The 27,758-nt window shown below is 45.6% G+C and overlaps 1 protein-coding gene and 1 long non-coding RNA gene across 11 annotated transcripts in view; one reads left to right on the plus strand and one right to left on the minus strand.

Moving 5' to 3' along the window:
* LOC309652103 overlaps positions 1-3,871 on the minus strand; it is an 81,461-nt gene extending 77,590 nt beyond the window's left edge. The window contains exon 1 of the long non-coding RNA XR_014258574.1: positions 3,808-3,871. This is a non-coding gene — a long non-coding RNA (uncharacterized lncRNA). The remainder of the gene's footprint in view (positions 1-3,807) is intronic.
* Positions 1-27,758, plus strand: part of LOC309652082 (uncharacterized protein) — a 311,046-nt gene that overhangs the window by 54,741 nt on the left and 228,547 nt on the right. For 2 of the 10 annotated variants that reach the window (XM_082445595.1, XM_082445597.1), the window contains exon 6: positions 20,527-26,779. In XM_082445595.1, coding sequence (XP_082301721.1) covers positions 20,527-20,755 — 229 coding nt within the window. In that variant the 3' untranslated portion in view covers positions 20,756-26,779. Of the gene's footprint in view, positions 1-2,351; positions 2,488-3,188; positions 3,248-3,439; positions 3,809-20,526; positions 27,076-27,758 lie in introns of those variants that run through there. The other 8 variants (XM_082445600.1, XM_082445598.1, XM_082445601.1 and 5 more) reach the window with 8 other exon arrangements.

A 27,758-nucleotide genomic window follows, 5' to 3' on the forward strand; every position in this document is an offset into this window, starting at 1 on the left:
GCCACAGGAAACCATCCATGTCCAATGTATCTATTTGACCTAAATATCTCTCTTAAATTTGATTTGTTCTTATTAGGATCCAAAGAAGTATCTTACATAGCATTCGCTGAAATAGGACTTAGTCCTCTTTTCATCTATAACAGCCCCTCCCCGTTTTTTCTTTGCTATTCCTTTGATGAAAAGACTAGATTATTTGTCCTGTAGAATTACTCACATTCAGTGTTACTCTATACGCATCCTGTCCTGAACATGTTCCAGTAGAAACAGAATAACCCGTAGTGAGATCTCTGGGTATGGTTAGATTCAGGCTCAGTTATTTTAGCAGGAACATTTTATAAATTTATTTATTTATCTATTTATTGGCTGCGTTGGGTCTTCGCCGCTGCGCGCAGGCCCTCTCTAGTTGCGGCGTGCGGTGGCTTCTCTTTGTTGCAGAGCACGCGCTGTAGGCGCGCGGGCTTCGGTAGTTGTGGCACGCGGGCTCAGCAGTTGTGGCTCGCGGGCTCTAGAGCGCAGGCTCAGTAGTTGTGGCGCACGGGCTTAGTTGCTCCGCGGCATGTGCGATCTTCCCGGACCAGGGCTCGAACCCGTGTCCCCTGGGTTGGCAGGCGGATTCTTAACCCACTGCGCCACCAGGGAAATGTCCCTTAGCAGGCACATTTTAGATTTGATGCTTTGTACCCCTATATGATACAACAGGAGTATCAGATTGCGCTGTACTGTACAGTGTCAATTGTATCACATCAGAACACCCGCGCTGTTTCCCACACTTTTGATGGGAAACAAAAAGTTTCCCCTGGCCGGGGAGACGGGGGTTGATCGGTGGGTTGTACTATTCTCACCTTGATTCACCCACATTATAAAATGTACCATCTACCTTTTACTGAAATTTTATTAAATGTATGTGTTGGCTTGCTTTTTAAATTTTTGATATGCTATTCATGTACCATATAATCCACAATGTTAAAATGTACTAGTCACTGATTTTTACTATATTCAGACAGTTGTGGGCCCGTGACCACAATAAATTTTAGGACATTTTCATCACCCCCAAAAGGAAGTCCATACTTATTATCTGCCGTTCCCTATTCTCGGGATGGGACTGAAACCGGCCTGAATGGTACAAAGATTACTTCAAATTGAAAACATCTGAGCTACAACAGAGGCAGAAATAAGTCTTCTCTGAACTGCCCTTATCTGGCTAAAGCAGAACTTTATAAGAGACAGCTGCCACAACCCCACCCACACGAGGGGGGGGGCGTGTCTCTAATCAGGGAGGCCTGATCTTGGACATGAGAACATTCCAGAAGATGGTGTAAATAAGCCTCATCAGACCCTTCCATCCTTTGAAGTCCTGATCCACCAAGCCCCCTTGCGAAGTTGGTATATAAACCCCTATCTCTAGCCGTCTAGGGAGCCTCTTCATCTGAAAGCTCCTTCATGGTAAATAAACTTTTCTCCTATTAATTTACCGATAATTAATTTTCAGGCCCCTAGCCAGTTGAACCTAAGACGGTAGAGAAAAAGTTTTCCTCCTAACGTTCCCTTCTCACTAGCCCTATGGCAACCACGCGTGGATTTTTTCTCTCTGTAGATCTGCCTGTTCTGGGTACTTCACGTGAATCAGATCTTACAATGTGTGTTCTTTGGTGTCTAGCTTTTTTCATGTATCATAATGTTTCCAAGATTCATCCGTATTTCAGCACGTATCACTACTTCATTCCATATTATGGCTAAATAAAAACTCATGGTAAGGGTATAGCATATTTTGTTTAAAAATTCATCAGTCGATGGACATTTGGGTTGCTTCCCCCATTTTGGCTTTGTGAATAAGGCTGCCGTAAACATCGACGTACAAGTTTTTGTTTGAATGTTTTCAGTTCTCTGGGATACGTGTCTAGGAGTGGACTTGCTGGTCACGTGGTCACTCTATGTTTAACTTTTGGTGGAAGTGCCGAACTGCTTTACACGGTGTCCGCACCATTTTACATTCCCACCAGCCAGTGTATGAGGCGTTCAATTCCTGCACATCCTTATTACACTTCTTATTTTCCATTTTTAAAATTACAGCTGCCCTGGTAGACGTCAAGTGGTATCTCTTGTGATTTTGATGTTGGTCTCCCTAATGACTAATGACGTTGAACATCTTCTCTTGCCCTCAGTGGCCATTTGCATGGAGAGAGCAATGGATTTGCAGCATGAGACGCCCCCATCCCAACCCCCCCCACCCCACCCCACCCCACCCCTTGTGTGTGTGAACCACTCCTGGTTCACATTGGCAAAGCCACGTAGCCTCTTTGGACCTCGATTTCCTGGCACAATGAGTAGTTATTGCATCTGTGTTCATCCAGGGAATGGAGACAGAAAAAAGACTTTGACTTGGATCTCTGCATGGAGAAACAGCCACTCCTCCCTAGAGTGAAGGAAAAGAAACTCACAGAGGAATCCAGAGGGGCAGCTGAGATCCAGAGCCCAGGGACTGGTCAGGTAATTCCGCGTGGGGAGGAGGTGGAAGCTCTCTTCACTTTCCACCCTCAACAAGGCGGGCAAGTTGTAGCAGAGCATGAAGCCCTCCCTTCACTCCCTAGGAGTTGAAGGCAGCTGCGCTTTGTGAGATCTCCTGTGGTGACCTGAAATGCAAAAAGGCAGCTGCCTGGCCAGAACTAAGCACCTCAGGGTCCTCACTGTCCTCCTCCCTTCTGCCCTGGAAATTCCCACCAGCTCTGCCCAAACAGCAGGGAATGGGTGAGAAAAGGCGCTGTGAGTCAGAGCCTGAGCCAAGGCTGGGACTAGCCGGACAGCAGGCGGTCTTGGGGGGCCTGGGCCTGTGCAGGTGCTCAGTGGGGGAGCAGAAGGGAGGCAGGAAATCCTGAGGAGTTAGGGGCAGTCAGCAGGCCAGTTGTGCTGCCCTGGGGTCGTTGCAGAGCCCATGGATTTCTTTTAAGTGTTTCTTGGAAGGGTGATTACACTGGGGTGTGGATCTGGACAGGGGTGACTTCAGTCTTCTGTAATAGTGAAGATGGGTTGTTTTTTTTCTTAAAAAATAATGAAGTAAGGTTATATTTGTCAATGGAAATAGAGAGTCAAAAATATCTTTACAGTCAGTTGTTGAGTAACCCAATACAGTTGACCCTTGAACAACATGGGTTTGAACTGCGTGGGTCCACTTATACATGGATATTTTTCAGTAGTAAATACTACACTCTACAGGATTCAAAGTTGGTTGAATCCATGGATGCGAAACCATAGATACAGAGGAACCACATATACAGAGGGCTGACTGTAAGTAATAGACGGATTTTTAACTGCAGGGAGTGTCGGCAGCCTTAACCCCCACATTGTTCAAGGGTCTAGGCAGCTCCTTAGACTATTGTTTTTAAGTGATCTTTATTTACATATCCCTCTCTCTCTCTCTCTCTCTCTCTCTCTGTGTCCTCAGGGAACAACCTGCTGCAATGATACATGCCCCAAATCAACACTTCTCATCTCTGCGTGGTGGCTTCAGTGGTTAACTTCCTTTTCCCCTCTATACTACACTATCTCCATTATGCAAACCTTACTTTTCATGAAGACCATTTTCTTTTTTTCAAAACAAAGGAGATTATAAATGAAGGTACCAGTCAGGCAGAAAAAACCTGCAAGTCACTGTGACCCATACATCCCCCACCCACCTAGGTGGTGTGGACACCACCTACACCAGCCCTGGGTAGGCTGTGGAAGAGGCGCTGGCTCCCTAGCAGGTCCCTGGCAAAGAGCGGGAGGTGATAAGGCACAGGCAGTGCCTGCTCTTGGGAACTTGCTTCTCACCTGGGATGGGAGCAACTAAGGCTAGCATAACCTCAGGCTTATGAGTGATACAAAGTTAACAACATCTTTTGAAAGTGTACTTGTTTAAACTTCTTTTAGCTCTAAATAGTTTTGTGAATGGTGAATGGTAAAGTTTTCCACTTTATTGTTCCATGACAGACATCATTTGCAGATATCATTTGCCCAATGCAAAGAGGGAAAAATAATTATCTTTCTACCCTTCCCAAGTTCTTATCTGGGGCCACTATAACAAAAGAGAGATTAACAAGAGAAAAACAAGTTTATTAACATGTGTATCACTTGTGACACATGGAAGTCCCCAGAGTTGAATAACTCAAAGGTTTGGTTAGAACTTGAGTTTACATAGTATTTTAGCAAAAGAACAATACATGTTTAGAGAAGTGATAATGGAAAAGAACCTTGAAATTTCTAGAGACAATTGTGACAAGGGAAATATATGGGAAACTAATATAGATAAGGGCTAGTTGGTAAAGTTTGTTATGTAGATTCCTCTGGTGCTGTTTCCAGATGAGAAGGTCTAATGTTTTTTCCAGGGATTAACTTTTCTCCTTCCTGGTTGAAAAGGGAGGAGGGACACCTTTGAAAATTTATGTCCTGCTTTTAGGCAAATAGGGGAGGGCAGGAAGTTTTTCTTGTATCTACTTCTTTGTATTTGCCCTTCACCTCAAAATAATCCTTATGCCAAAGTGGCACATTTTTAGGTGGCATATTCTGCCACCCTTTGTTACATTCTGTTTATATTTGGTTATTTATATGAAATTTCACATGCATTTTGAACCCTAGACAAATCTGAAAAAGAAATGTAGGCTAGATCATGACAGTCATACAAATTAAATAAGTGTAAAATCTGCTATATGCATATACATTTGTTTGCTGCGTGTATATTCAGATACCCATGTCCTGTTGGTCATTTATACACAGGTTTTAAAAAAACAGGTTAAATAACCAGGCTCTGTTTACTACTGGGCACTGGAATTTGGAGGAGGCTCTTTCAATCATTTCAATCAGTCCCTGTGCTGGGATTTTTTTTAAGACAAACTAGGAATTTCAATTACGATTTTTAAACTTAGAAGTTTTTAGAACTGATGGTTGCCTAACAGTATAGGGCATAGGGATGAATTTTTAACCTAAACTTATAGCTCCATTTCCATGTGTATGTTAATAGTATGAAACAGCAAACCCCAAACTTTTAGAGTCTTTCTGCAAGTGATGGGAAAAATAGTGGTCAGTGTTTTTATCTGTTTATAGATCTATGAAATAAGAGGATAATGAAACAATGAAGTTTTTTAAAGAAATAAAAATTTAAGTTAAGAACAATCTAAGAAAAAGCTTCTTTTTCAAAAGGAATAAACTACTGAGGAATAAACGCAACCAAAGAAGTGAAAGACATACACTGAAAACAAGAAAACATTGATGAAAAACTTTAAAGAATACACAAATGTATGGAAACATATCCTGTATTCATGGATTGGAGGACTCAATATTGTTAAGATGTCAATAGTACCCAAAGCTAATGCAATCCCTATCAAAATCCCAACAGCATTTTTTACAGAAATAGAAAAATTCTAAAATTCATAAGTAATTTCAAGGGACCTCCAAATAAACAGTCTTGAAAATGAACAAAGTTGGAGGTCTCACACTTCCTGACTTCAAAACTTAAAACAAAAAGGTGTTACACTAATCAAAGCAGTTTAGTACTGGCATGAAGACAGACACGTAGACCAATGGAGAAGACTAGAGGGCCCAGAAAACACCATCTTGTATATGACCAAATGATTTTCGAAGGGGTGCTGATACTTCTCAATGGCAAAACAGTCCCTTCAACAAATACTATTGGGCCAATTGGATAAACACAAAAGAAAGATACCATATACTAAAATTAACTCAAAATATATAAAAGAACTAAATGTAAGAAGCAAAACTATAAAACTCGTAGAAGAAAACAGGTGAAACTTTCTTGACATCAGTTTTGGAATTTCTTGGATATGACATGAGAAGCATAGGCAGCTGTGGACAGGGAATGTTGCCTGCCATTCCACTGAACAAAGAATGTTGCCCACCATTCCAGTTCTACAGGGATCAAGCCATCAGCCACTGCAACCACCCCTTGAAGGTGCACCCTGAGGGAAATTCAGGAGGGAGAAAAACAGGAAGCATTCTGCACTTTGGAAACTGGCCCTAGATAATGAAGATAAGGAATAATTTCAGTGAGCCAAGATTCTTGCATCTTCCCATACATAGAAAAGCACTAAAATCATTAACTTCAGATGTCTGTTTTTTGTGATTAACAGTAATCGTTTAAATGTTTTTTCCAGCAAAAAAAAAGTCCTATATGTCCTGGCTGCTCCCTTACTTCTTCAGCAGTTCCTCAAGGCTCTCTGAGAGTCTGTCTCCCAGGCTATAGTCCTCACTGAGATCCCACAATAAAACTTAGGCACAACCTAAAAGTTGGGAGTTTTTTCTTTAGTCAACACAACAAGAGCAAAAATAGACAAATGAGACTACATCAAACTAAAAACTGCTGTGAATCAAAGGACACAAGAGTGAAGAGATAATCTACAGAATAGAAGAAAATACTTGGAAATCACATATCCGATAAGGTGTTATTATCTAAAATATACAAAGAACTCCTACAAACTTAAAAACAAAAACCTGATTAACGAATGAGCAGGACTTTAAATAGACATTTCTGTAAAGATAAATACAGATGGCCAACCAGAAAATGCAAAGGTGCTTAACATCAATGATCTCTAGAGAAATGCAAATCGAAAGCAAAATGAGAAGTCACCTCCAACACATTAACATAGCTACTATCAAAATAAAACAAATACGGTCATAGATGAGAATGTACAGAAATTCAAACCCTTGTGCATTGCTGCTAGGATTAGAAAATGGAATAACCACTATGGAAACCAGTATATCAGATCCTATAAAAATTGAATATAGAACTTCCATATGACCAAGTAATCCAGATTCTAAATACATATCCAAAATACTTGAAACCAGTATCTTCAAGAGATGTCTGCAAACTCATGTTCTTAGCAGCACTATTCACAATAGTGAAGAGGTGGAAACAACCCAAATGTTGGTCTTCAGGCAGATGGATGGATAAAATATGAGATGTACAGAAAATGCAATATCACTACGTGAGCCCGGTGGGGTCAGGGAGCAGGCGACATGCACACAGCCCTCTGCGGCCCGTTGCTTTCACCTGCATTCAACCCCGGGAGCATACATACGCACGCAAAAAGGACGTGTGCTTCCCTCCGCAGACCGGGGGGGACAACTTGGGAGCGGCCATCGAGCAACGGTGAGGGCTTTGGCTTTGACTGGGAGAAAGTCCTATCCACAGCGGCACCCCCGAGGCGGTTACAGGGAAAAAGTACAAGAGAAGGGACGTTTTGTACACGCTCTGTAAGCGTACATACACGTGCTTACACACGACGCACGCATGATACGCACGCGCGCCCACACACACGCTTGTGTACCTGCGTGTTTACGAATGAACGAGTGGAGCAGGGAGCGAGGGAATGAAGCGACGAACGAGTGGGGGGTTTGAGGCTAGAGTACAGACACAGTCCCATGGAGAGCTCCCCAGAAGGGTCTGCTGAACAGACGGCCCTCCCCAAGGTCATCTGTCTGTGTGGATGGAGGGGAGCCACTGGGATCTACACCTGTCCCAGCAACTCCAAACCACCTCCCTGCACCCCCTACCCCGGGCACTCCATGGCAGAGTGACTGCCTGACACCCCTGGAGGTGAGCAGGGGCAATCTGCCCCAACTCCCTGGGTCCCCGTCACTTCCTCCCGCTGCCATAGTGGCCTAGACCCTCTCGGGCCTGCTCCTGAGCCCTTAAGCCAGTTCACGTAGCTGGATGAGAACAGCAGAGAGGCAAGCACGCAGGAAGCGGAGAAACCCAGGTCCTTGTGCCACCTCTAGCTCTGAATCAATGTCCAGAGAGAGCTAGGATTCTGCCCGACACGACCCAGATGGATGCCCGTCCCCAGGTGTGCAGACCTGACAGGGTCCCGGTCGCCAGGACATGTGGGCCAGGCAGCGTGGCCTCAAAACAACTCCCAGAGGCATGCGGAGATGGACCCACCGATGCACGGATTCCTTGCGATGTCTTTACCTGTGCGCGCCTACTGCCAAGGAGAAGCCCCAGAAGGAAGAGACACCACCTCCCCCAACCCCCCAGTAGGGCCAACCCCACTCGGAAGGCCTGGATGGCTCTCGGGCCTCCCTGGGCCTTTTTTGATCCGCAAAGGGCGGAGGGAGAGGCCGCGCTCGCAAGGGTGCTGGGCATTTCTGGAGCAACAGTGCCATCAAGCGGAAGCTTTTTGAGCACGGCCTCCAGCCCCTGCCTGTGGATACTGTGGGGAAGGCCTGTGACGGGAGGAGGGCTGGCTTTGGAGCACTCAGAGGATTCCCGGGCCGAACCTGGCCGCCGGGCACGCCTCCAGAGTAGGTGTGGAAGCGACACGCGGCGGGGTTCGGGGCCGGGCTCGCCCACCGAGGAGCCCCGGGCGGCCAGGCCCGCCGCGCTCCCCACCCTCGGGGCCGGGCCTCGGCAGCCGCCATGTTGAGGAACAAGGAGCTGAAGCTCCCACCCCAGGGCATCTGGCCCCTGGATCCTGGCTCTCCCTGCAGGAGCGAGGTCGGCCAGTGGGGTCCCTGGGGTCTCAGGGCCACCGGGGACCCAGGACCCGTGGCCGGTGCCCCGGCGGAGGCCCCGGGCCCTGCCACCGTGGACCACGGGGAAAGGGGAGGACGTGGCCGCCCTGTCCCCTGTCGGGGGCAGCACCCTGCACACAGCCTGGAGAACGTTTCCTCGTTAGCGCTTGCTCCCAGACGCAGACGAGGAAGAGTAATGCAGGGGCACTGCACATTCCACTCTCAGTTCGAGCTGTGTTTCGGTTTGTTTACTTTTTGCTCCTGCCAAAGAGAGTCCGGGTCCCAGGCCCCGCAGGATCCCGTTGAGGCCCTTCCTGTGCCGTAGGACACAGGGTATCCAGGACCCACTCGCGATGGGATGGAAGTGGGCCACGATCGGTACGCAGAGAGGGACGGCACCGTCCGCAGCAGGGGGATCCAGGTCCGTTTTCCGCACTCGAGCTCACCTCGGGAACAGGAACTTTGCGGCCGGGGAACGCCCTGTTCCTCGGACTCCCTCCCCGTGGAGGACCCGGCGGTCCTCTTGTTTGGGGAAGACTCCTGGGATTTTTCACAAGCGGCTCCACGTTCTGCAGGTGCAGCCGTTGGCCCTGGCCAGAAGGCCACACTGAGAGCACCTGCGGCCGGCGACCAGTCAGACCGCGCAGCTACGTCAGGACCCGGCCCCAAGGAAACGCTCTGCCCACGTAAGATCGCCTGACAACGTGTCAGGCGACTCACAGGCGCGAAAGGAAAGGGGCGCGGGGGGGGGGGTTTCAGCACCCTTCCAGGAGGGGTACGTGCGGAGGGAGGGAGGGAGGGGTCCAGCCTGGAGACTTGCTCCCAGTCGGAAGCCCTCCCCCCACAGCGCACCCCGCCCCGGGACCTGACCCCCAAACCAGCCCACCACCCACCCCCGCCCGGGCAGGTAAGAGCTGGGCAAAGGGCAGGAACGAGCCGCCCCACGGCTTGTTCCAGAAGCGGCCTATCGGGTCAGCCGGGGACTCGAAGGCACCGCCGTGTGCCCAGGAGTATGCACCTCGTTCCTGGCCTTGGCAGACAAGCTGGATGAGGGGTGGTCATGGGGGAGAGGGCAAGTTGGGGAGGCGTTTCTCTCAGTCCAACAGAGGTGAGCTTCAGGCAGCTTCTTCAGACCTCTTCGGCTTGATTCCCTGGCTGGGCTGCAGGTGCAAGCACAGGGCCGAGACCTGGAGAGCCGGGCCGGAATGCAAGCCGGGGCCTTTCCTTCTCCTCGCCGAACTGAGGCTCAGGGCCTCGTGGGGAGAAAGCTGAAGCCTGCTGCAAATGCATGGCCCGGGGGTCCACTCGGCGGGGCTCTGCTCAGCTCCTCTCCTCTCGTGTCCTGCCCTCTCCTCTCCGGGAGCCGGGTCCGGGAGCCCTCGGGACGGATCGGGACGGGACAGGCCAGGCCAGGCCTGGGCCAGAATCCCGGAGACCCTGGGAGATGGCACCGCAGCCACCGATTAGACTCTTCGGCTCAGGTGAAGGGCTCCTTCTGCGGTGGCTCCTGCGTCCCGCCAGCGCCGTCCCCTTCTGGACTCGGACTGCCAGCTCTCGCTGGGCCTCGGGAGCCCTGGGCACTGGGTAGCCAGGCTCCACGTGTCGTCTCTGAGCTGGACGGAAGAAGGTCACTGGGCCCGCCTCGGCCGCTGCCGCCAAGGGCGGCAGAACTCCCGTTGCCCGCGGTGGTCTCTGGCTGGGCCGCACCGTGGCCCAGAGAGGCTTCCGGGGCCCTGGGCCCGCCCCAGCCGAACGTGCTCTGGCTCCGAGGGGAAGGGGCACGCGGCCAAATGCCCGCAGAACCCCGGCCTGGCCTCCTTCGGAGCAGCTTCCTCTAGGCCCGCCCAGACGTGGCGGCCACCAGGGTCCACCGAGACTCCACTCTCTGTAGCCCCACGTGCCAGGCGGCCGGGCTGTGCGCCTTGTGCCACTGCCCGTCTCTGGAGCCTCCACGGCACCGCCGGGCCTTGGGCCATGCTTCCCGCCCCTTCCCAGGCGGGGCTCGGAGCTCTTGACTTCCCGGGGCCACTGTCCAGTGTTCCCGACTTCAATCCCTTGTCACTCCTCCCCAGGAAGGGACGGTACAGGGTTCGCGGGATCGGCGGACCCGTTCCTCTTGATGGCAGTATTGCACCACGAACGGCAACCTGCCCTTCCCCTTCCCCTCCCCCAGGCCCTCTCCCTCTGCCCTTTGCCGAGGGAAAAACGAAATGCCAACCCCTGCCCAACATGGCAAAAGCGAGATGGCTCATCAACCTGGCCACTTCAGAGGGGCGCGCCTCAAAGTCTGGCCCTCCATCCTGCTTCTGCGGGGCCTCCTCTCTGTGGCGTCTCAGCGCAGTGTGCTTGGCATCTGGGAATGAGTTCCTCTTGATGGCAGTGTTGCACCAGAAATGCCATCCTGCCCTTCCTCACCACCCCCTCCCCCGTCTCCTAGACCTGTCCTTGTGCCCCTTTGTGAGGGGAAAAATACACCAACTCCAGTCCAACCTGCCTCCAACATGGCGGCTCACCGTTTTGGCCAAATTTGGGTATCACTTCCACATTTGGATGAGCAGAGCCTCATCCCTGTTTGGTCCTCTTAGCCTGCCTCCTGGCCAGAAAAGGAAAGGTTCCTCATCCAGGTAGCTAGCAGTGGATCTGAACCTATTCCCTATCCGTTCCTGTGTGTTTAGCACTGGAGTAGGGCAAGAGACCTCAGCAGATGCACCACACGTGGTCCTAGCCCCTGCTTACTAGTGCTAGCTGAGGTACAGTCTAGAGTCACAGAGAGGCCAGCCTGATGGTTTTACACACAGGTCAGTCCAGAGGAGGTAGATTCCATATCAGAGACACCAAAGGAACCAGTGTTGGTGGAGGGTCACTCTGTTTACCACTGTTTAACACAATGCCAGGAATTAAATATAAATTGCTCTAAATCAGTGTTAAAAGCCCTATCTTTAGGTAATGCCAAGTCTAGCATTTCCTTTTTAAAAACATTTTATGGCTTCACCCACCCAGTCACTAATGTATTTGTTCTGCCTCATAAAAGAACAAATAATATCAGTGGAAGTCTCTCCAGAAGAAAATCATCAGTATTTGGTAACCTTCTGTTTCAACAGAGAAGATGTTTATCCCTTTTACTAGGCAACGCAAAGGAAGGGTAATGCAAATATATCACGGTTGTTTTGTTTTGACCCTTTTAATAATGTCTGGGTCTTAATCTCCAGAGTTTCTTAAGCCCATCTTGTTATGTATTGGGAAGGATGTCTCTACCCTTTCATTATACATTTATTGAGATATTCATCCTCTTCTGGAATCACCGGATCAAAGTCTGTTATCAATACTTCTTGTCCATAATGATCAACTGAGCCCCTAATTCCTTGTTTCCAATTGATTTCAAGTTCCTCCTGTTTGGAAAGACACCTGGGACCTCAAGCAGACAGGCCTCTTTATATGTCCGGGTGTTAACTTTGGTCAAAAGGGCACAGTTATATCACCTTGCTCACAGCCTTGGGTAGGGAGTTTGTGTGGGTCAGGACCTAGTCACTGGCTTAATAAATAGGAGGGGCTCAGCATCCTTTCCACTTAACATTAACTTGCAAAATGTTTAGAAATCTTAGAAGTGTGTAAAAAAAGGGAAATCAAGGGTTTCGGTATCCCTATAACGAGGTGTTTTAAAAAATTAGTGACACTAGACTCTGCAACAGTGCGCCTAAGAGGGAAAACATTTCAGAGACATTGATTCTTAACTTCTTTTTCCCCGACTTTACCCACCCAGTGCTCAAAAATCCAACACTCGGAGGGGTACGTTTCACAAAGTTCTAACCTTTCGAAGGGTTGATTACAATATGGAAAATATACCATTCACTGAAACCGAGAAAATTAACAAAAGTCCTGACAAGTGCTCTACGAATGTTTTTTATAAGCCAATTCCATAAATAAATATCCAGTTAGAAACAAAGTTTACAGGATTTTAAATTATCAATGGTGAAAGATTATATGCTTAGGGTAATGTTAATACACACATGGAAATCTACAGGAGGAACACTTTAAAATCCCCGTAGGACAGACAAGTAGACTTAAACAAGAATAAAGATGTACTACATTCTCGGATAAACAGACTTAGACTCAAGAACATTAACAATTCTTCATCAGTTAATCAAGCAATCCATTCTAATCCCAAAGAAAATCCAAAAGGCTTTTGAACACTTTGTTATTTTCCACTGTTAATAAGGGAAAACAAACAGGCAGAGATATCCAGGAGAGTTATGACAATGAATAGCCATGTTGTGAGAGAACTAGTCATACCACATGTGAAAATATATAGTAGAACACAAAGTTCAAGAATAGACCTGAAGACATACAAGAATTTAGTATACACTGAGGCAGCCTCCCAAATCAATGAGAGTACAGACAGCCTTGGGACAAAGTGATACCCATCTAGAATAGGCTCATAGTTCCACACCTCTCACAATAAACCACGATGAACTGTACAGGCATCCAAGAATTAAAGGTACAATGCACAGAACCATACAACTACTAGAAGAAGTAATGGACAAGATTCCTTTATAGCTCGGGAGCAGGAAAAGCCTTTTGTACGCCTGACCCAAAAATCCATTAAAAAAACAAAAAGGATAAATGTGAACACCTAAAATTTACCATGCTAACGAAAAAAGCATAATCGAAGTTAGAAAAGCATTGATAAACGGGAAAAAAGTATTTAATTCACATCAGTAGTCTTCCTAACATAGAGAACAAGCTTCTAGATATCGTTTAAGAGTAACAACCAAGAGAAAAAGACATTACTAGTTCACAGAAAAAGAGCCACAAAAGGCTCTTAAATATACCAAAAGATTCCCCAGCCGCACATATAAAGGAAATACAAACAAAAACTACACTATAACTTCATACAAAGTATGAGTTCCCAACCAAGACCTGCCCTTTCAGAGGGGCCTGTATTACCTGCCATTTCCTCACCTCTCTTGACTCTGACTTGTCTCAAATCCCCTTTACCCATGAAATGGTTATAATCCCACTGTAAACAAAGTACAGTCCTTTATATGAAAATCCCTGACCCTTTAATTTCGATTGCCCCCCCATGCCATCAAATGTCTACAGAAGTTCTTCGAATTTTTAAATTTTGGTAATAAGGCCAATCTTCTGCCAATTATCAGTAACAAGAAACAAGCATTTGCACGAACACGCACCCTTAACAGTGTCATAAAAAAAAACTGTGTTTTTTTTTCCTTTTGGAGTTTTTTGTCCACGTATAATTTGCTCCCCTTATTCATATTTTGTATTATTACCATGAACTTTTATCTTTGATAACCTGAAATTATTTCTTTAAAAAGCTTCATTGCTTCTTTCATTAATAAAAGGCCTCCTGTTACTGCACAGAACTGTAAATAGATAAAAAACATTAACCACCAGTATTCCCATCACTTGCAGAGACCCTGAAAATCTGGGGGTTTAATCTTCCATGTGGTTAAATGCATACGTGAAAATGGAGCTAGGACTTTTTTAGGTCAAAAATTCACGAAAGGAAATGTTACTTCTCTAGGGATACATTCCGGGGAGCCCAGTCCCTGTCGGCAGCGCACTCAATCCCACCCAACCAAGCCGACCCTCCTGCGGCCACGTAAATGGGGAGGGAAGGAAGAAGGAGCTGGCGGCCCCGCGCTCTCCTCCTGCCCTCCCCGCCCTCTGGCCACAGGGAACCGCTTCCCTAGGGGCTCTACTTGGACGCTCTCCCTACTGGCGCCAGAGCACAGAACTCAGGCGGCGGTACAATCCCGGCGCCCACGCTCAGCCAGCCTCGCCTCAACGCCAGACCCCGGCCGGGCCCACGCGGCGCCCCCTCGGCCCGTCCCCGCCTCCCCCCGAGCCGGCCAGGATGCAGCGACCATTGGCCTACGGCGCACGCCAGGCATACGCTGCCCAGACGCTAGAGGACGGGGAGGGTCCCCGGGATCAGAAAGGCTGCCGGACGGAGCCCAGCCCCCGGCCCCGCGTCGCCCCGCGTCAGGGAAAGGAAACGAAGGAGGCTGAGGGGACCCACCTGGCTGAGGCCACGCTCCGGCGGGACAAACCCGGTCAGCTCTGAACCTTGCGCGGGGGCCGGCGGGACTCGACGGCGCCCCACGCCCACCCCTGCCGTAAAGCGGCGCCTGCGTGGCCCCGCGTAGACGACCCCACCCCCACTCCCACCCCGCCCCCTGTCGTCGGCGTCTCCTCGGAGAAGCCCGGGAGGTGGGGCGCGGCGGGGGGGAGGGCGAGGGGGAGAGGAGGGGTTGGGAATCCGGGTTCCTCGGTGATGGCCCCGCCCAGGGGAGGGGTGGGACATCCTCAATTGGTCCCAGGTGCCGAGAGGTGGGAGAGGGGAGCTTGGGAAAGTCTGAGAGGAAACCTCCCGTGTTTCGCTCTCTGCTCGGGAGGACCAACTTGTCCGCCTTGTAGGGGCCTTGCCGCCAACGATGTATGCGAAGGAACAGTAAAACGGAAATTTTACCGTTCAACGGTCGCAAGACTATTTAGAGGAAAAAAGTGTAAGTACACTTGCAAACGATGTGACGAGTTTGTATCCTTCATATGCTTGAGGTTACTAATACTTGAATTGCTCCCTCCTCAGGTGAGAGGCAGAGTCCCAAGAGCAGGCACTCCCTGCGCCCCGTCACCTCCCGCTCTTTGCCAAGGACCTGCTAGGGAGCCAGCGCCTCTGAAGCGGTTTTCCCGGGGCTGCTGCAGGTGGTGTCCACACCGCCTAGGTGGGTGGGGATGTGCTGCGTCCGAAGGAGTCGCAGCGACTCGCAGGTTTCTCCTGCCTGGCGGGCGCCTTGACTTGTTGTTTCCTGTTGAGAAAAGGAACACGCTCCTCTAGAGAAATAACCTTCACATCAAGGAGACACATGTAGCATAGAGAGGAAAAGGAAGATGACAGGTGATGCCGCCACTCAGAGACGAGGGGTGTTAAACTGGGGCTTGTATCCACCCAGTAGCTTGTTCCCTGCAGAGGGGTGCAGCGGAGGAGAGAGAGCACGGGAGAGAGATTCAAAGACAGACCTTTAGAAACAACTGTCTCTAGGGTCGTGGGTAACCGGCAGCTTTCTGGTGACTAAAACAGTCGAGACTGTGAAGGTGTTTTTGTTAACTCTTTCTTTCCATGGACAAATGTAATTATTGCTTGGTTATTTCTTAAGAAAAAACATCTCCAGAAATACAGAAGTTTTTTCAAGGGAGAACCGAAGTCACCGCTGCCCCTATCCACTCCCCAGTGTAACCACCCTTCCAAGAAACACTTAAAAGAAATCCATGGGCTCTGCAACGACCCCAGGGCAGCACAACTGGCCTGCTGACTGCCCCTAACTCCTCAGGATTTCCTGCCTCCCTTCTGCTCCCCCACTGAGCACCTGCACAGGCCCAGGCCCCCCAAGACCGCCTGCTGTCCGGCTAGTCCCAGCCTTGGCTCAGGCTCTGACTCACAGCGCCTTTTCTCACCCATTCCCTGCTGTTTGGGCAGAGCTGGTGGGAATTTCCAGGGCAGAAGGGAGGAGGACAGTGAGGACCCTGAGGTGCTTAGTTCTGGCCAGGCAGCTGCCTTTTTGCATTTCAGGTCACCACAGGAGATCTCACAAAGCGCAGCTGCCTTCAACTCCTAGGGAGTGAAGGGAGGGCTTCATGCTCTGCTACAACTTGCCCGCCTTGTTGAGGGTGGAAAGTGAAGAGAGCTTCCACCTCCTCCCCACGCGGAATTACCTGACCAGTCCCTGGGCTCTGGATCTCAGCTGCCCCTCTGGATTCCTCTGTGAGTTTCTTTTCCTTCACTCTAGGGAGGAGTGGCTGTTTCTCCATGCAGAGATCCAAGTCAAAGTCTTTTTTCTGTCTCCATTCCCTGGATGAACACAGATGCAATAACTACTCATTGTGCCAGGAAATCGAGGTCCAAAGAGGCTACGTGGCTTTGCCAATGTGAACCAGGAGTGGTTCACACACACAAGGGGTGGGGTGGGGTGGGGTGGGGGGGGTTGGGATGGGGGCGTCTCATGCTGCAAATCCATTGCTCTCTCCATGCAAATGGCCACTGAGGGCAAGAGAAGATGTTCAACGTCATTAGTCATTAGGGAGACCAACATCAAAATCACAAGAGATACCACTTGACGTCTACCAGGGCAGCTGTAATTTTAAAAATGGAAAATAAGAAGTGTAATAAGGATGTGCAGGAATTGAACGCCTCATACACTGGCTGGTGGGAATGTAAAATGGTGCGGACACCGTGTAAAGCAGTTCGGCACTTCCACCAAAAGTTAAACATAGAGTGACCACGTGACCAGCAAGTCCACTCCTAGACACGTATCCCAGAGAACTGAAAACATTCAAACAAAAACTTGTACGTCAATGTTTACGGCAGCCTTATTCACAAAGCCAAAATGGGGGAAGCAACCCAAATGTCCATCGACTGATGAATTTTTAAACAAAATATGCTATACCCTTACCATGAGTTTTTATTTAGCCATAATATGGAATGAAGTAGTGATACGTGCTGAAATACGGATGAATCTTGGAAACATTATGATACATGAAAAAAGCTAGACACCAAAGAACACACATTGTAAGATCTGATTCACGTGAAGTACCCAGAACAGGCAGATCTACAGAGAGAAAAAATCCACGCGTGGTTGCCATAGGGCTAGTGAGAAGGGAACGTTAGGAGGAAAACTTTTTCTCTACCGTCTTAGGTTCAACTGGCTAGGGGCCTGAAAATTAATTATCGGTAAATTAATAGGAGAAAAGTTTATTTACCATGAAGGAGCTTTCAGATGAAGAGGCTCCCTAGACGGCTAGAGATAGGGGTTTATATACCAACTTCGCAAGGGGGCTTGGTGGATCAGGACTTCAAAGGATGGAAGGGTCTGATGAGGCTTATTTACACCATCTTCTGGAATGTTCTCATGTCCAAGATCAGGCCTCCCTGATTAGAGACACGCCCCCCCCCTCGTGTGGGTGGGGTTGTGGCAGCTGTCTCTTATAAAGTTCTGCTTTAGCCAGATAAGGGCAGTTCAGAGAAGACTTATTTCTGCCTCTGTTGTAGCTCAGATGTTTTCAATTTGAAGTAATCTTTGTACCATTCAGGCCGGTTTCAGTCCCATCCCGAGAATAGGGAACGGCAGATAATAAGTATGGACTTCCTTTTGGGGGTGATGAAAATGTCCTAAAATTTATTGTGGTCACGGGCCCACAACTGTCTGAATATAGTAAAAATCAGTGACTAGTACATTTTAACATTGTGGATTATATGGTACATGAATAGCATATCAAAAATTTAAAAAGCAAGCCAACACATACATTTAATAAAATTTCAGTAAAAGGTAGATGGTACATTTTATAATGTGGGTGAATCAAGGTGAGAATAGTACAACCCACCGATCAACCCCCGTCTCCCCGGCCAGGGGAAACTTTTTGTTTCCCATCAAAAGTGTGGGAAACAGCGCGGGTGTTCTGATGTGATACAATTGACACTGTACAGTACAGCGCAATCTGATACTCCTGTTGTATCATATAGGGGTACAAAGCATCAAATCTAAAATGTGCCTGCTAAGGGACATTTCCCTGGTGGCGCAGTGGGTTAAGAATCCGCCTGCCAACCCAGGGGACACGGGTTCGAGCCCTGGTCCGGGAAGATCGCACATGCCGCGGAGCAACTAAGCCCGTGCGCCACAACTACTGAGCCTGCGCTCTAGAGCCCGCGAGCCACAACTGCTGAGCCCGCGTGCCACAACTACCGAAGCCCGCGCGCCTACAGCGCGTGCTCTGCAACAAAGAGAAGCCACCGCACGCCGCAACTAGAGAGGGCCTGCGCGCAGCGGCGAAGACCCAACGCAGCCAATAAATAGATAAATAAATAAATTTATAAAATGTTCCTGCTAAAATAACTGAGCCTGAATCTAACCATACCCAGAGATCTCACTACGGGTTATTCTGTTTCTACTGGAACATGTTCAGGACAGGATGCGTATAGAGTAACACTGAATGTGAGTAATTCTACAGGACAAATAATCTAGTCTTTTCATCAAAGGAATAGCAAAGAAAAAACGGGGAGGGGCTGTTATAGATGAAAAGAGGACTAAGTCCTATTTCAGCGAATGCTATGTAAGATACTTCTTTGGATCCTAATAAGAACAAATCAAATTTAAGAGAGATATTTAGGTCAAATAGATACATTGGACATGGATGGTTTCCTGTGGCATTAGGGAATAATTGTAATTTTTCTTAGATGTAATGACGGTATTTTGGTTATGTTTTTTTAAAGCCCTGTTTGTTATAGTTTATGTTACCGCAGAGTATGTGGAGGAAATAACTTCTTTGGATTTACACACGAAGTCGTAGGATATCTGGAATATGCTTTGGAGTATGCTAGAAAAAAAAAACAAATAAATCTTAAGTGGCAAAGCGTTGATTGTTGAAGCTCCTTGACCGACATACAGAATTCTGGATATATTGTCCTATCGGCTTTGTTTGAAATGATCCATGATACAGAGCTAAAAATATCCACAAAAGCAACTGTGCCAACCAACACTGATAAAGTAATCGTGTTTTGAGTATGTTATTGAGTAATATGGGTGAAAACACCAACCTAAAAGAGTTGATTCTGGTTGCATTTACAGAGCTGTAATCGGTTGTATCTCCAGTTAGGACTGGAAACAGGTGGTTTTTGTTTTAAGTACTGTAGAATTATCCAACCACTTCATTAAAGCGTAGGGTATCTATTTTTAATGATCTCTTGTGTGAGAATGTAAATACGGGGAGGAGATTCTGAAAGACGCACACTCTACAGGTGACAGGGTCAGCTCTGGGAATGGCATGAACATTAGGGCTGGTGGCCAAAGGTGACCTTCATCATTTGCTGAGCACCTACTATGTGCCAGATACTACTGTTCTTCGTGCTGGACATACAGACACGAAAGAGACCTAAAGTCCTTGCTCACATGGGGCTCACATTCTAGTGGGGGAGACTGAAAGGTAAGCTCAATAAGACCCACGTGTATTATAATGACACGTGCTGTGCAGCACACGAAGGCAGGGAAGGGGAATAGGTCTGGGGGAGGGATCTGCACCTGCAGGTAGGTTGTATGGAGAAGGCCTCACTGAGAAGGGGACATAGAGACCTGAAGGAAGAGACGGGGTGGGGTGGGGGGGACCTTGTGGACATCTGGGGGATGATCCTCTGAGGATCATATCCTGTGTGCCTCTTACTAATGTTATGCTGTTAAATCATTTAGACACTTACAAATAGTCATTGACCCTCCAGTTTTGAAGCAGGAGGCGCTGTGGTGTATTTCTGTCCGTTTGGAATTGGTCAGGGTTAGGGCCACAATTACCTTGATGAGGATATGGTTGAAGACCTTAGCCACTTTGAATAAATCGAGGTTCTAGCCATGCATACTAAGTGTGTGCTCCTATAAAATGGATCTTTTTGGAATACGTGTAGAGATTGGTCCCTCCAGAACATCTTGCTGAAGTGGCTCGGTCCACTTCTGTAAGTTGTTTATAGCTACGCGACTGACAGTGCTGAACAAAACCCAAACTGTCATTTGCCCCTTGGGCCAGGACGCTCATCCCTCGTGGAAATCAATCAGTTATAAGTGGGAGAACATTTCTGTATCTGTGGCTGTAGGGCTGACAGTTTATTTATTTATTTCACTAACCTCAGGGACAGTAGGTTAGGGAAGCAGAAAGGCTGATCCGGTATCTCTGACCACAAGCCTCAATGCCAGCAAATTACCATATGAAGTGACCAAATGGTCACAGTGGATTACGTCACAGTGGGTTTGCAGTATAAAGTCCAGACCATCTGTAGCTGTAGGCTTATTTCTCCTAAGGGTAGGCAGTGGCTGGATGGGTGTCTTTTGCAGAACTAGGAAAAGGCTGGTGTGTTTTTGTTTTGTTTTGTTCCTTTGTTTTTTACTTTTTTCATGCTGAATTCTTACTTAGGGAAATTAATCTGTATCTGTGGCCAAGGTATTCAACAATACTTTCTTTCCTTTTCAGGTCACAGTTTGGTAAGAAGATCCAAGGGCACGATCAACAGCTCGTGCACTGCCTTGGTGTGGACCCAGAGTTCAAGCACAGACGAAGATCAGACACTGACTTCACACTTCTGATAGGTACGCAGTACAGCCCTCAGTTGTGCTTTGATTCTGTTTCCCCCTTCTGTACAGTAGGCTCCCCTCTCAAGGCAGGTCTCTCACCGAACTTCCTCTTGTTAGTGTCTGGCTAGCACCACGTCCAGGTATACTCAGTCCCTGTAATTGTTCATCGTGACGATCAGGAGAGTTCTGCCTGTGCGATTCAAATATCAACCTATCTGGTAAGTTCCAACACCCCTGAACTCAGTTGAAACTCGAAGCCCAGAAAAGGCCATTATTTTACTAGAGCCGATTTCACACATCTGATAGGTATGGAACATAACTCCCAGGTGTACTTTGTGTTTTACCCCCTTGCTTTTTACAAAGGTGACTTTCTGAAATGTTTTAATCCAGTTTATACTGGTGCCATGGAGGCACGTTCTTCACGCTCAAGACTGAGCAAAGGCAGGGTTATTTCAGTAACCTGGGACCTTTTAAAGCTATAAAAAATAGCCCGACATTTTCATAAACCCTAGAGCTAGGAAAGAACTTGAGGGGAGCCTGTTTGTCCCCTGGATTGCTGAGAAAAGGACCTTCTGTCATCCTACACTGGAATCTCTGAGAAGGATGATGTGAAGCTTCTCATGTGAAATGTACCTTGCTATATAGCGCCTCCTAGTTTAAGAAGTTTTTTTTATACCGTATTGAAATCTCCATTGGTAAGGATCCAGCATACACTCATTTGTCGATTCTTTACAGGAGGAAAACTAGAGCTGTCAAATGCCAATTCTATAGTATTCTTCTGGTCTACAGCACAGGGCAGGCTCAGTAATAATGAAAGAGGAAATAGCTTATTATTGTTTATGATGTGTTGTTCTTTTGTGATTTTAACAGTAATACACCCATAGGTGATTTAGAAAGTTATACAGGTTTGATGGGGGAGTCATAAGGGACTGTTTCCAGTAGTTGTGCTGGCTGATCACCTCTTATGGACCATACCATTGGCACGCTCTCCTGTTGATGTGGGTGAGCGGGTCAGGGTTCAGCAGACATTGGCTTCGTGTGCTGTATGCCAGCTTTTTATGACGACTGTGTTCTGTGAATCAGCATTTGGGGCAGGGAGAGATGAGGGGACCAGAGACGGTAGTCAGCATCATAACCCCCTCATGACCTCATCAGCCTGCCACCTCTGATCTGGAACACATCCTTGTACTTCTCCAGGTTTTGATATCTCTAACTAATTTCTGGGTAAATCCATGAAAAGTTCCTACATATTTATGGTCAAGGACCTTTTCGAGAAGCTGATGAATACTGTGGAAATTAATTTTTTAAAAATGCATATCTGTACATACATACACAAATTAGCAGCTACTTCAGGAAGTTTAAGGAAACCTATGGACCTCTCTTAAGAGCACCTAGACTTAGGGAGTTCACTGTCTCTTCCAATTTCACACATCTGTGGTTCTAGTGCCTTCCACCATTCAAATCATATCAGGCCCCTGCCTGAAGCTCTCCAATAATTTCCCATTGAAATTAGAATGAAAATATTTACCAAGCATGGCCAGCAATGAACAAGATCGGGCTGCTCTTTGCCCTGATCACTCAACCTCTTTTCTCCTTGGTTACTTTGCCCTAGACACACAGGTATGTTCCTTCTGAGCTTTATTAACAGGAGTATAATAGGCAGAAGATAAACTGCCCTGTTTACAGTGTACACCTTGATAACTATTGACATATGTTCCACCTGAGAGATGATCACCACACTCAGAATAATGAACACATCCATCACACCCAAAAAAGTTTTTGCTTCCTTGGTGTGTATAGTAATGACAACTACATTTTGCTCCAAAGAGGTTCTCTAGTTATTTATTTCATCCTTAACTAGGGGTAATTTATTATTAAGACAATTACGTATGTTGGAAAACAACTTGCTCCTGGTATACTTCAATGTACCTGAGAAATTTCTTTCCTTATGTATTTGATACTTTACGCCCCAGGTCGAATGTTACCGAAGTACAGTCCTTCACAGGAATCTCATATTGACGAGTGTTATTATATGTTCTCCTATTAATGCTTTTGTTTAAGGTATTTTGAATGTTAATCATAGTAAATTTGGAGTCCCTGGCACATTTCCACCCATAACAAATCATGAAAGAAATTTTATAGAATCCTGTACTCAATAAAAGTTGAAAAATATTGGAATCATTTTGAAATGGTAAGAGTGTGCTTAAAATGTATTCATGGATGCTTGGTTATGGGCCTCAACAAACCTAATGTTGAATTCAGTAAGTTAGCTAAGGAAAGAGTATGTGGTAGCTTATGATTTATGTGTGGGATAGGCCAATTTCTCTTTAATGGCAATAGACATAAAATGGTCATCTACAAAATGGTCACCGTTATGTATTGTATGAAAGGAAAAAGTATTTTTTCAACCTTCTTAGGGTCCCCGGCTAGGTCTGAAAATGAAACTGATAAAAACAGATTAACAGAAGGAAGGCATACAAATTTATTTGGTATAAGTTTTATGTGACATGGGATCCTTCATGAGCAAATGGTTAGACTTGTGTATCTTATGCTAGGTGTGATGAAGAGTGGACAGTCATGGAGGAATATGATAGATTAGGGAAAATAAGGTAATTGTAGTAAATGGGGGGTCATCTTAGCAAGGCCTGTTTGTTTGGATTCTTCTTGGCGTCCCTTCTAATTCAGAGATAAAGATGCTCCTTTCCTGATTCTTGTATGGACTAGTCAAATCTGAAGAAGATAAAAACAGCAGTTGGAATTTTTTAAATGATAAGGGTCATTAAATGTTAGATTAAAACGGTTTTAATTTAATCACATATCCTCTCCTCTCTCTTTTGCAAAACCTTTTAAATATTGTTTCAATTATACACTACTTTATACTTCTGGACCCAAACCATAACCTCCGAAATTTCTTTTTCCTACTAAAACAAACTTACTGTGTAATCTACTGTTCCTTCCTCATCACCCTTAATACATATTGAAGAAAAGCACTAGCCATATTATATTAAAGTGACAAATGAAATGAAGTTAGATTAGATATGATTAGAAGCAATCAACCTCAATACATCCGCACCGCGTTCCTTCAGCTTTCACTTCCTTACAGTGGGTAGTTCCTTGGAGATCTGTGAGATGGCTGTCTAGTTCTATGTTCTGTGGTCTCTAAAGTCAGCCTTCTTGATAGAAACAAAAACCAAATCCCCCCACCCTCTCTGCTTAGGGTGAGGTCATTCAGCTTCTTCGGATTGTCTACTACACATTTTAAAAAGGCTATTCCTAACTCATGTAGATTTGGTGAAAGTTGAGGTTGGTTGTCTTGTCTTTTAATGTTAATGTCTTACACAAATGCTTTTGAGCAACTGCCAGCTTTTTTTTTAAATTAATTAATTAATTTATTTATTTATTTATTTTTGGCTGCGTTGGGTCTTTGTGGCTGCGCGTGGGCTTTCTTTTTTTAGTTGCGGTGAGCGGGGGCTACTCTTCATTGCCGTGCGCGGGCCTCTCATTGTGGTGGCCTCTCTCGTCGCGGAGCGCAGGCTCAGTAGTTGTGGCGCACGGGCCTAGCTGCTCTGCAGCATGTGGGCTCTTCCTGAACCAGGGCTCGAACCCGTGTCCCCTGCATTGGCAGGCGGATTCCTAACCACTGCGCCACCAGGGAAGCCCAATTGCCAGCTTTGTAAATACCTAGATTGTCTTGCTTGTTTCATGAAAGCATAGCTACAGTTATACTAGGTTCTACCCAAAGTTTCATGCCTTTTCTTTTTACATCCATCCTATGAATCTTTAGTATAGTATTTCTTTCCTATTGGTAGAAGGGAGAAGGATTGAGGCAGAAGGTCAAAACTCTAGTTTTCATCTGTCTGACAAGAAACTGAAGTGCTTTCATATTTCTTCAAAACTGTGTTTTCATGGAAATTAAGTTATCACTTTTCCTCTATCACTCCAGCATCACAGAGCAACACAGAGGTTACTTAAGGGTTTCTGAAGACATGCCTTTGCTTTTTCTGTCCCTAGAGTAGATTCTAACAACTTGAGCCTCACATGTTTGCATGAAGCTTTCATTTTTATTGGTGAAAAAAAATGCATGCTTTCTGGGCAATAGACCTTTATGTATCCAATGATTCTTCTTTTAAGTAGCACATTCAACACTCACTTTGAGAATCTTAGAATCCACTTAGTTTTAGGCACTTTGACCAGTCACACAGGAATGGAGCAAATTGCGACAATCTATCTGCCAAAGCTTTCTGTAAGGATATATTTTGGGGAAAGGAGCACTGAAAAATAATAACAAAGTCATTGTAGTGTTTGTTTGATGCTTTATTCTCTTCACCAACATTTAGAATGAAACCATGTATGTTCTCCCAATGACTATTTGTATTCTTCTCTTGTTCTGTCATTTAAAGAAGCAATATAAAGGAAAAAAAAAAAAAAGGAAGAAGAATAAGTTAGTTATAGAATGATAAGCAGTAAGATCTTATCTCAGCAGTGCTACGACCTGGCTGTGGCTTTAAGTAAGTCACACTCCTTGCATTCTTAGCTGCTTCATCGTTAAAAGTGAAGGATAAGGATTAGTGGACTTCTACAAAGGCTCTTCCCACTCACATATTTCAGACCTGTGTGATTCTGATTCTATGTGTGGTTGATTTTAAATTACAAGCAGAAAGATTGTGTGCCTCTCTGCAAAGGTAGCAAGGGAACATTTACATTAGGAAGTTGTGGACAGTGTGCTTGTGTAGGCACTCTGCTCAAAAAGCCCACGAGGAGAAGCTAATTTCAGGAGGGGAGATGGGAATGTGGATTCGGAGAAATCATGACAAAGATAGTAGTGAAGTTGAACAAGGTGACATCTCAGTGAAATAGGAAATCAGATCACTGATTGATCATGAAAGCTCTGGGGAGGGTTTGAAATTTAATGAAACTAGAGAAGATTTGGATCAGCCACTTGTGGCACATTTTCCAGGGATTCGGGCATGCATGGATAAAACAATTATTAAGTGGTATTTCAGGTTTGACCCCATACTGCTCACCCACTCTTTCTTCAGACTTGGATCTGAATGCCTTTTATAATTTCTAAAGTTCAAACATACTCTAAGAATGAATATTTACTACCAGTTAATGTAATTTTTATTGTTCCACATGATCTATCACTCTTAGAAATAGAAGTAGCATTATTGGGATATGCCTCCAGCTTTCTAAAATGACTTGAGGTGACCTTGCAGCAAAGGTGAAATAAGATTTATTTCCTTAGCTGAACTTAAGAAGTGTTCATGCTAAGTATGCAGGCTTGTTTGGACTTGCTTAGAGGCTTGAATGAGATAGGAGTTTGGGTAGGGCACTGCAGAAGAATGTCCACCATTCAGCTGATCTCTCTGGCTTAACACTGGATTTTAACCTCTCACATTCCATCTCATAACATTTTATACAAGTGTTTTGATTTGCCATCTCAAGGAGAATGCCGTTATGGCAAATATCATTCTACTGTCTGATTTCGTGGTGCACATCTTTTAGAAAGCTAGAAAATTAAGAATGAAATAGAATGATTATAATTTGTGTTAATGTGCATCGATTTGAATGTTCTAGAAGTGTGATCTCTTTTCAAGGTTAAATATATTTAAGAAGTTGAACTGACAGCTTATCCTTAGCCTTCATTTTCCAGTTGATTAAACTTAAATACATGGTATATAACATTAAAAAACAGCATAAATTATTAAGATCTAATCTTCATCAGTAAACAATAAAAATGTCCATGATACTTGAAGAAAAACGTGGCCCACCCATTTAAAAATTTTTTATAATTTTTCTTTTCCAGCGGTGAAAATGGTGTTGTTTGCATTGGGTTGAGGGCATATTTCTTCATTTCTGTCAGTACCACCACCAGCACTAGCCCCGTCCCCACACAATGGTTTTAAATTTTCATGAAAATAATCATGAGTGAAAGGCTGGGAATTAAAGAAGCAAAGAATGTTCCATTTACTTTACATGTAATATTGTTTAACGCTTTCAGGAAATTATATGTTATCAAGTGTGTGTTTATGGTGATGATCATTGCAGATAAATGAAGAATTCAGAGCCTGAACCTAAGCTCAAAATAAGATGCCAAAAAAGGAAGAAAAGATCAAAGAGCTTGGAACAGAATTCCAGCAAGCTGAACCCAGGTAATGAAACTAGATATATATTCTATCATGTCAAGATATGATAGAAAATTACCTTTTAAATGGAAGGAAAACATGACCAGTAACAGATTTTCTTGTATATCAACATTTTAGTTTAAATAACTTTACAAATCTGATTTCCTAAGACAGATCATTTCCATGTGTGGAAAGACTCAAGCATTAGTTTTTTTAAATTTGCCTAAATATTTTGTGACAGAATCTGTTATACAAGCAAAGCTGTTTTTGAGAGAAAATTTTCATTTTAATTTGAAAACTTGCGTCCACTTTTGTATTACTTTCAGTTCAGAACTTTCAGTTCTCCAGAGAAACAGAACCAATAGGGTATATATATATATATATATATACAGATAGATAGATAAATATAGATATAGATATAGATATATAGATATATATAGATGAATTGGCTCACATGATTATGGTGGCAGGCAAGTCCCAAGATCTGCAGGGTGAGTTGGCAAGCTGGGGACACAGGAGAGCCTTCGGTGTAGTTCTAGTCTGAACCCAAAGTCCTGAGAACCATGAAAGCCAATGGTTTATAGTTGGAAGGCCAGCACTCTTGAGACCTAGGAAGAGCCAACGTTTCAGTTCGAGTCCTAATGCACGGAAAAAGATGATGTTCTGGTTCAAAGGCAGTTAGACAGGAAGAATTCTCTCTTACTAGTTGGAGGATCAGTATTTTTGTTGTAATCAGGCCTTCAGCTGATTGGATTAGGCCCACCCACATTAGGGAGGGCAAGCTGCTTTACTCAGTCTACCACTTCAAATGTTAATCTCATTCATCCAATAACACCCTCACAGAAACACCCAGGATAATGTTTGACCAAACACCTGGGCACCCTGTTGCTCAGTCATGTAGACACATAAAATTAACCATCAGAACTACATTTCCTTTCATGAAGAAAATCTTCAATTACTTTAATGATCCCAAAAGCTTTTGTAGACTTCCATAATCTTGACTACC

Source organism: Balaenoptera physalus (assembly GCF_965194825.1).
Source record: "Balaenoptera physalus genome assembly, chromosome: X".
Lineage (NCBI taxonomy): Eukaryota > Metazoa > Chordata > Mammalia > Artiodactyla > Balaenopteridae > Balaenoptera > Balaenoptera physalus.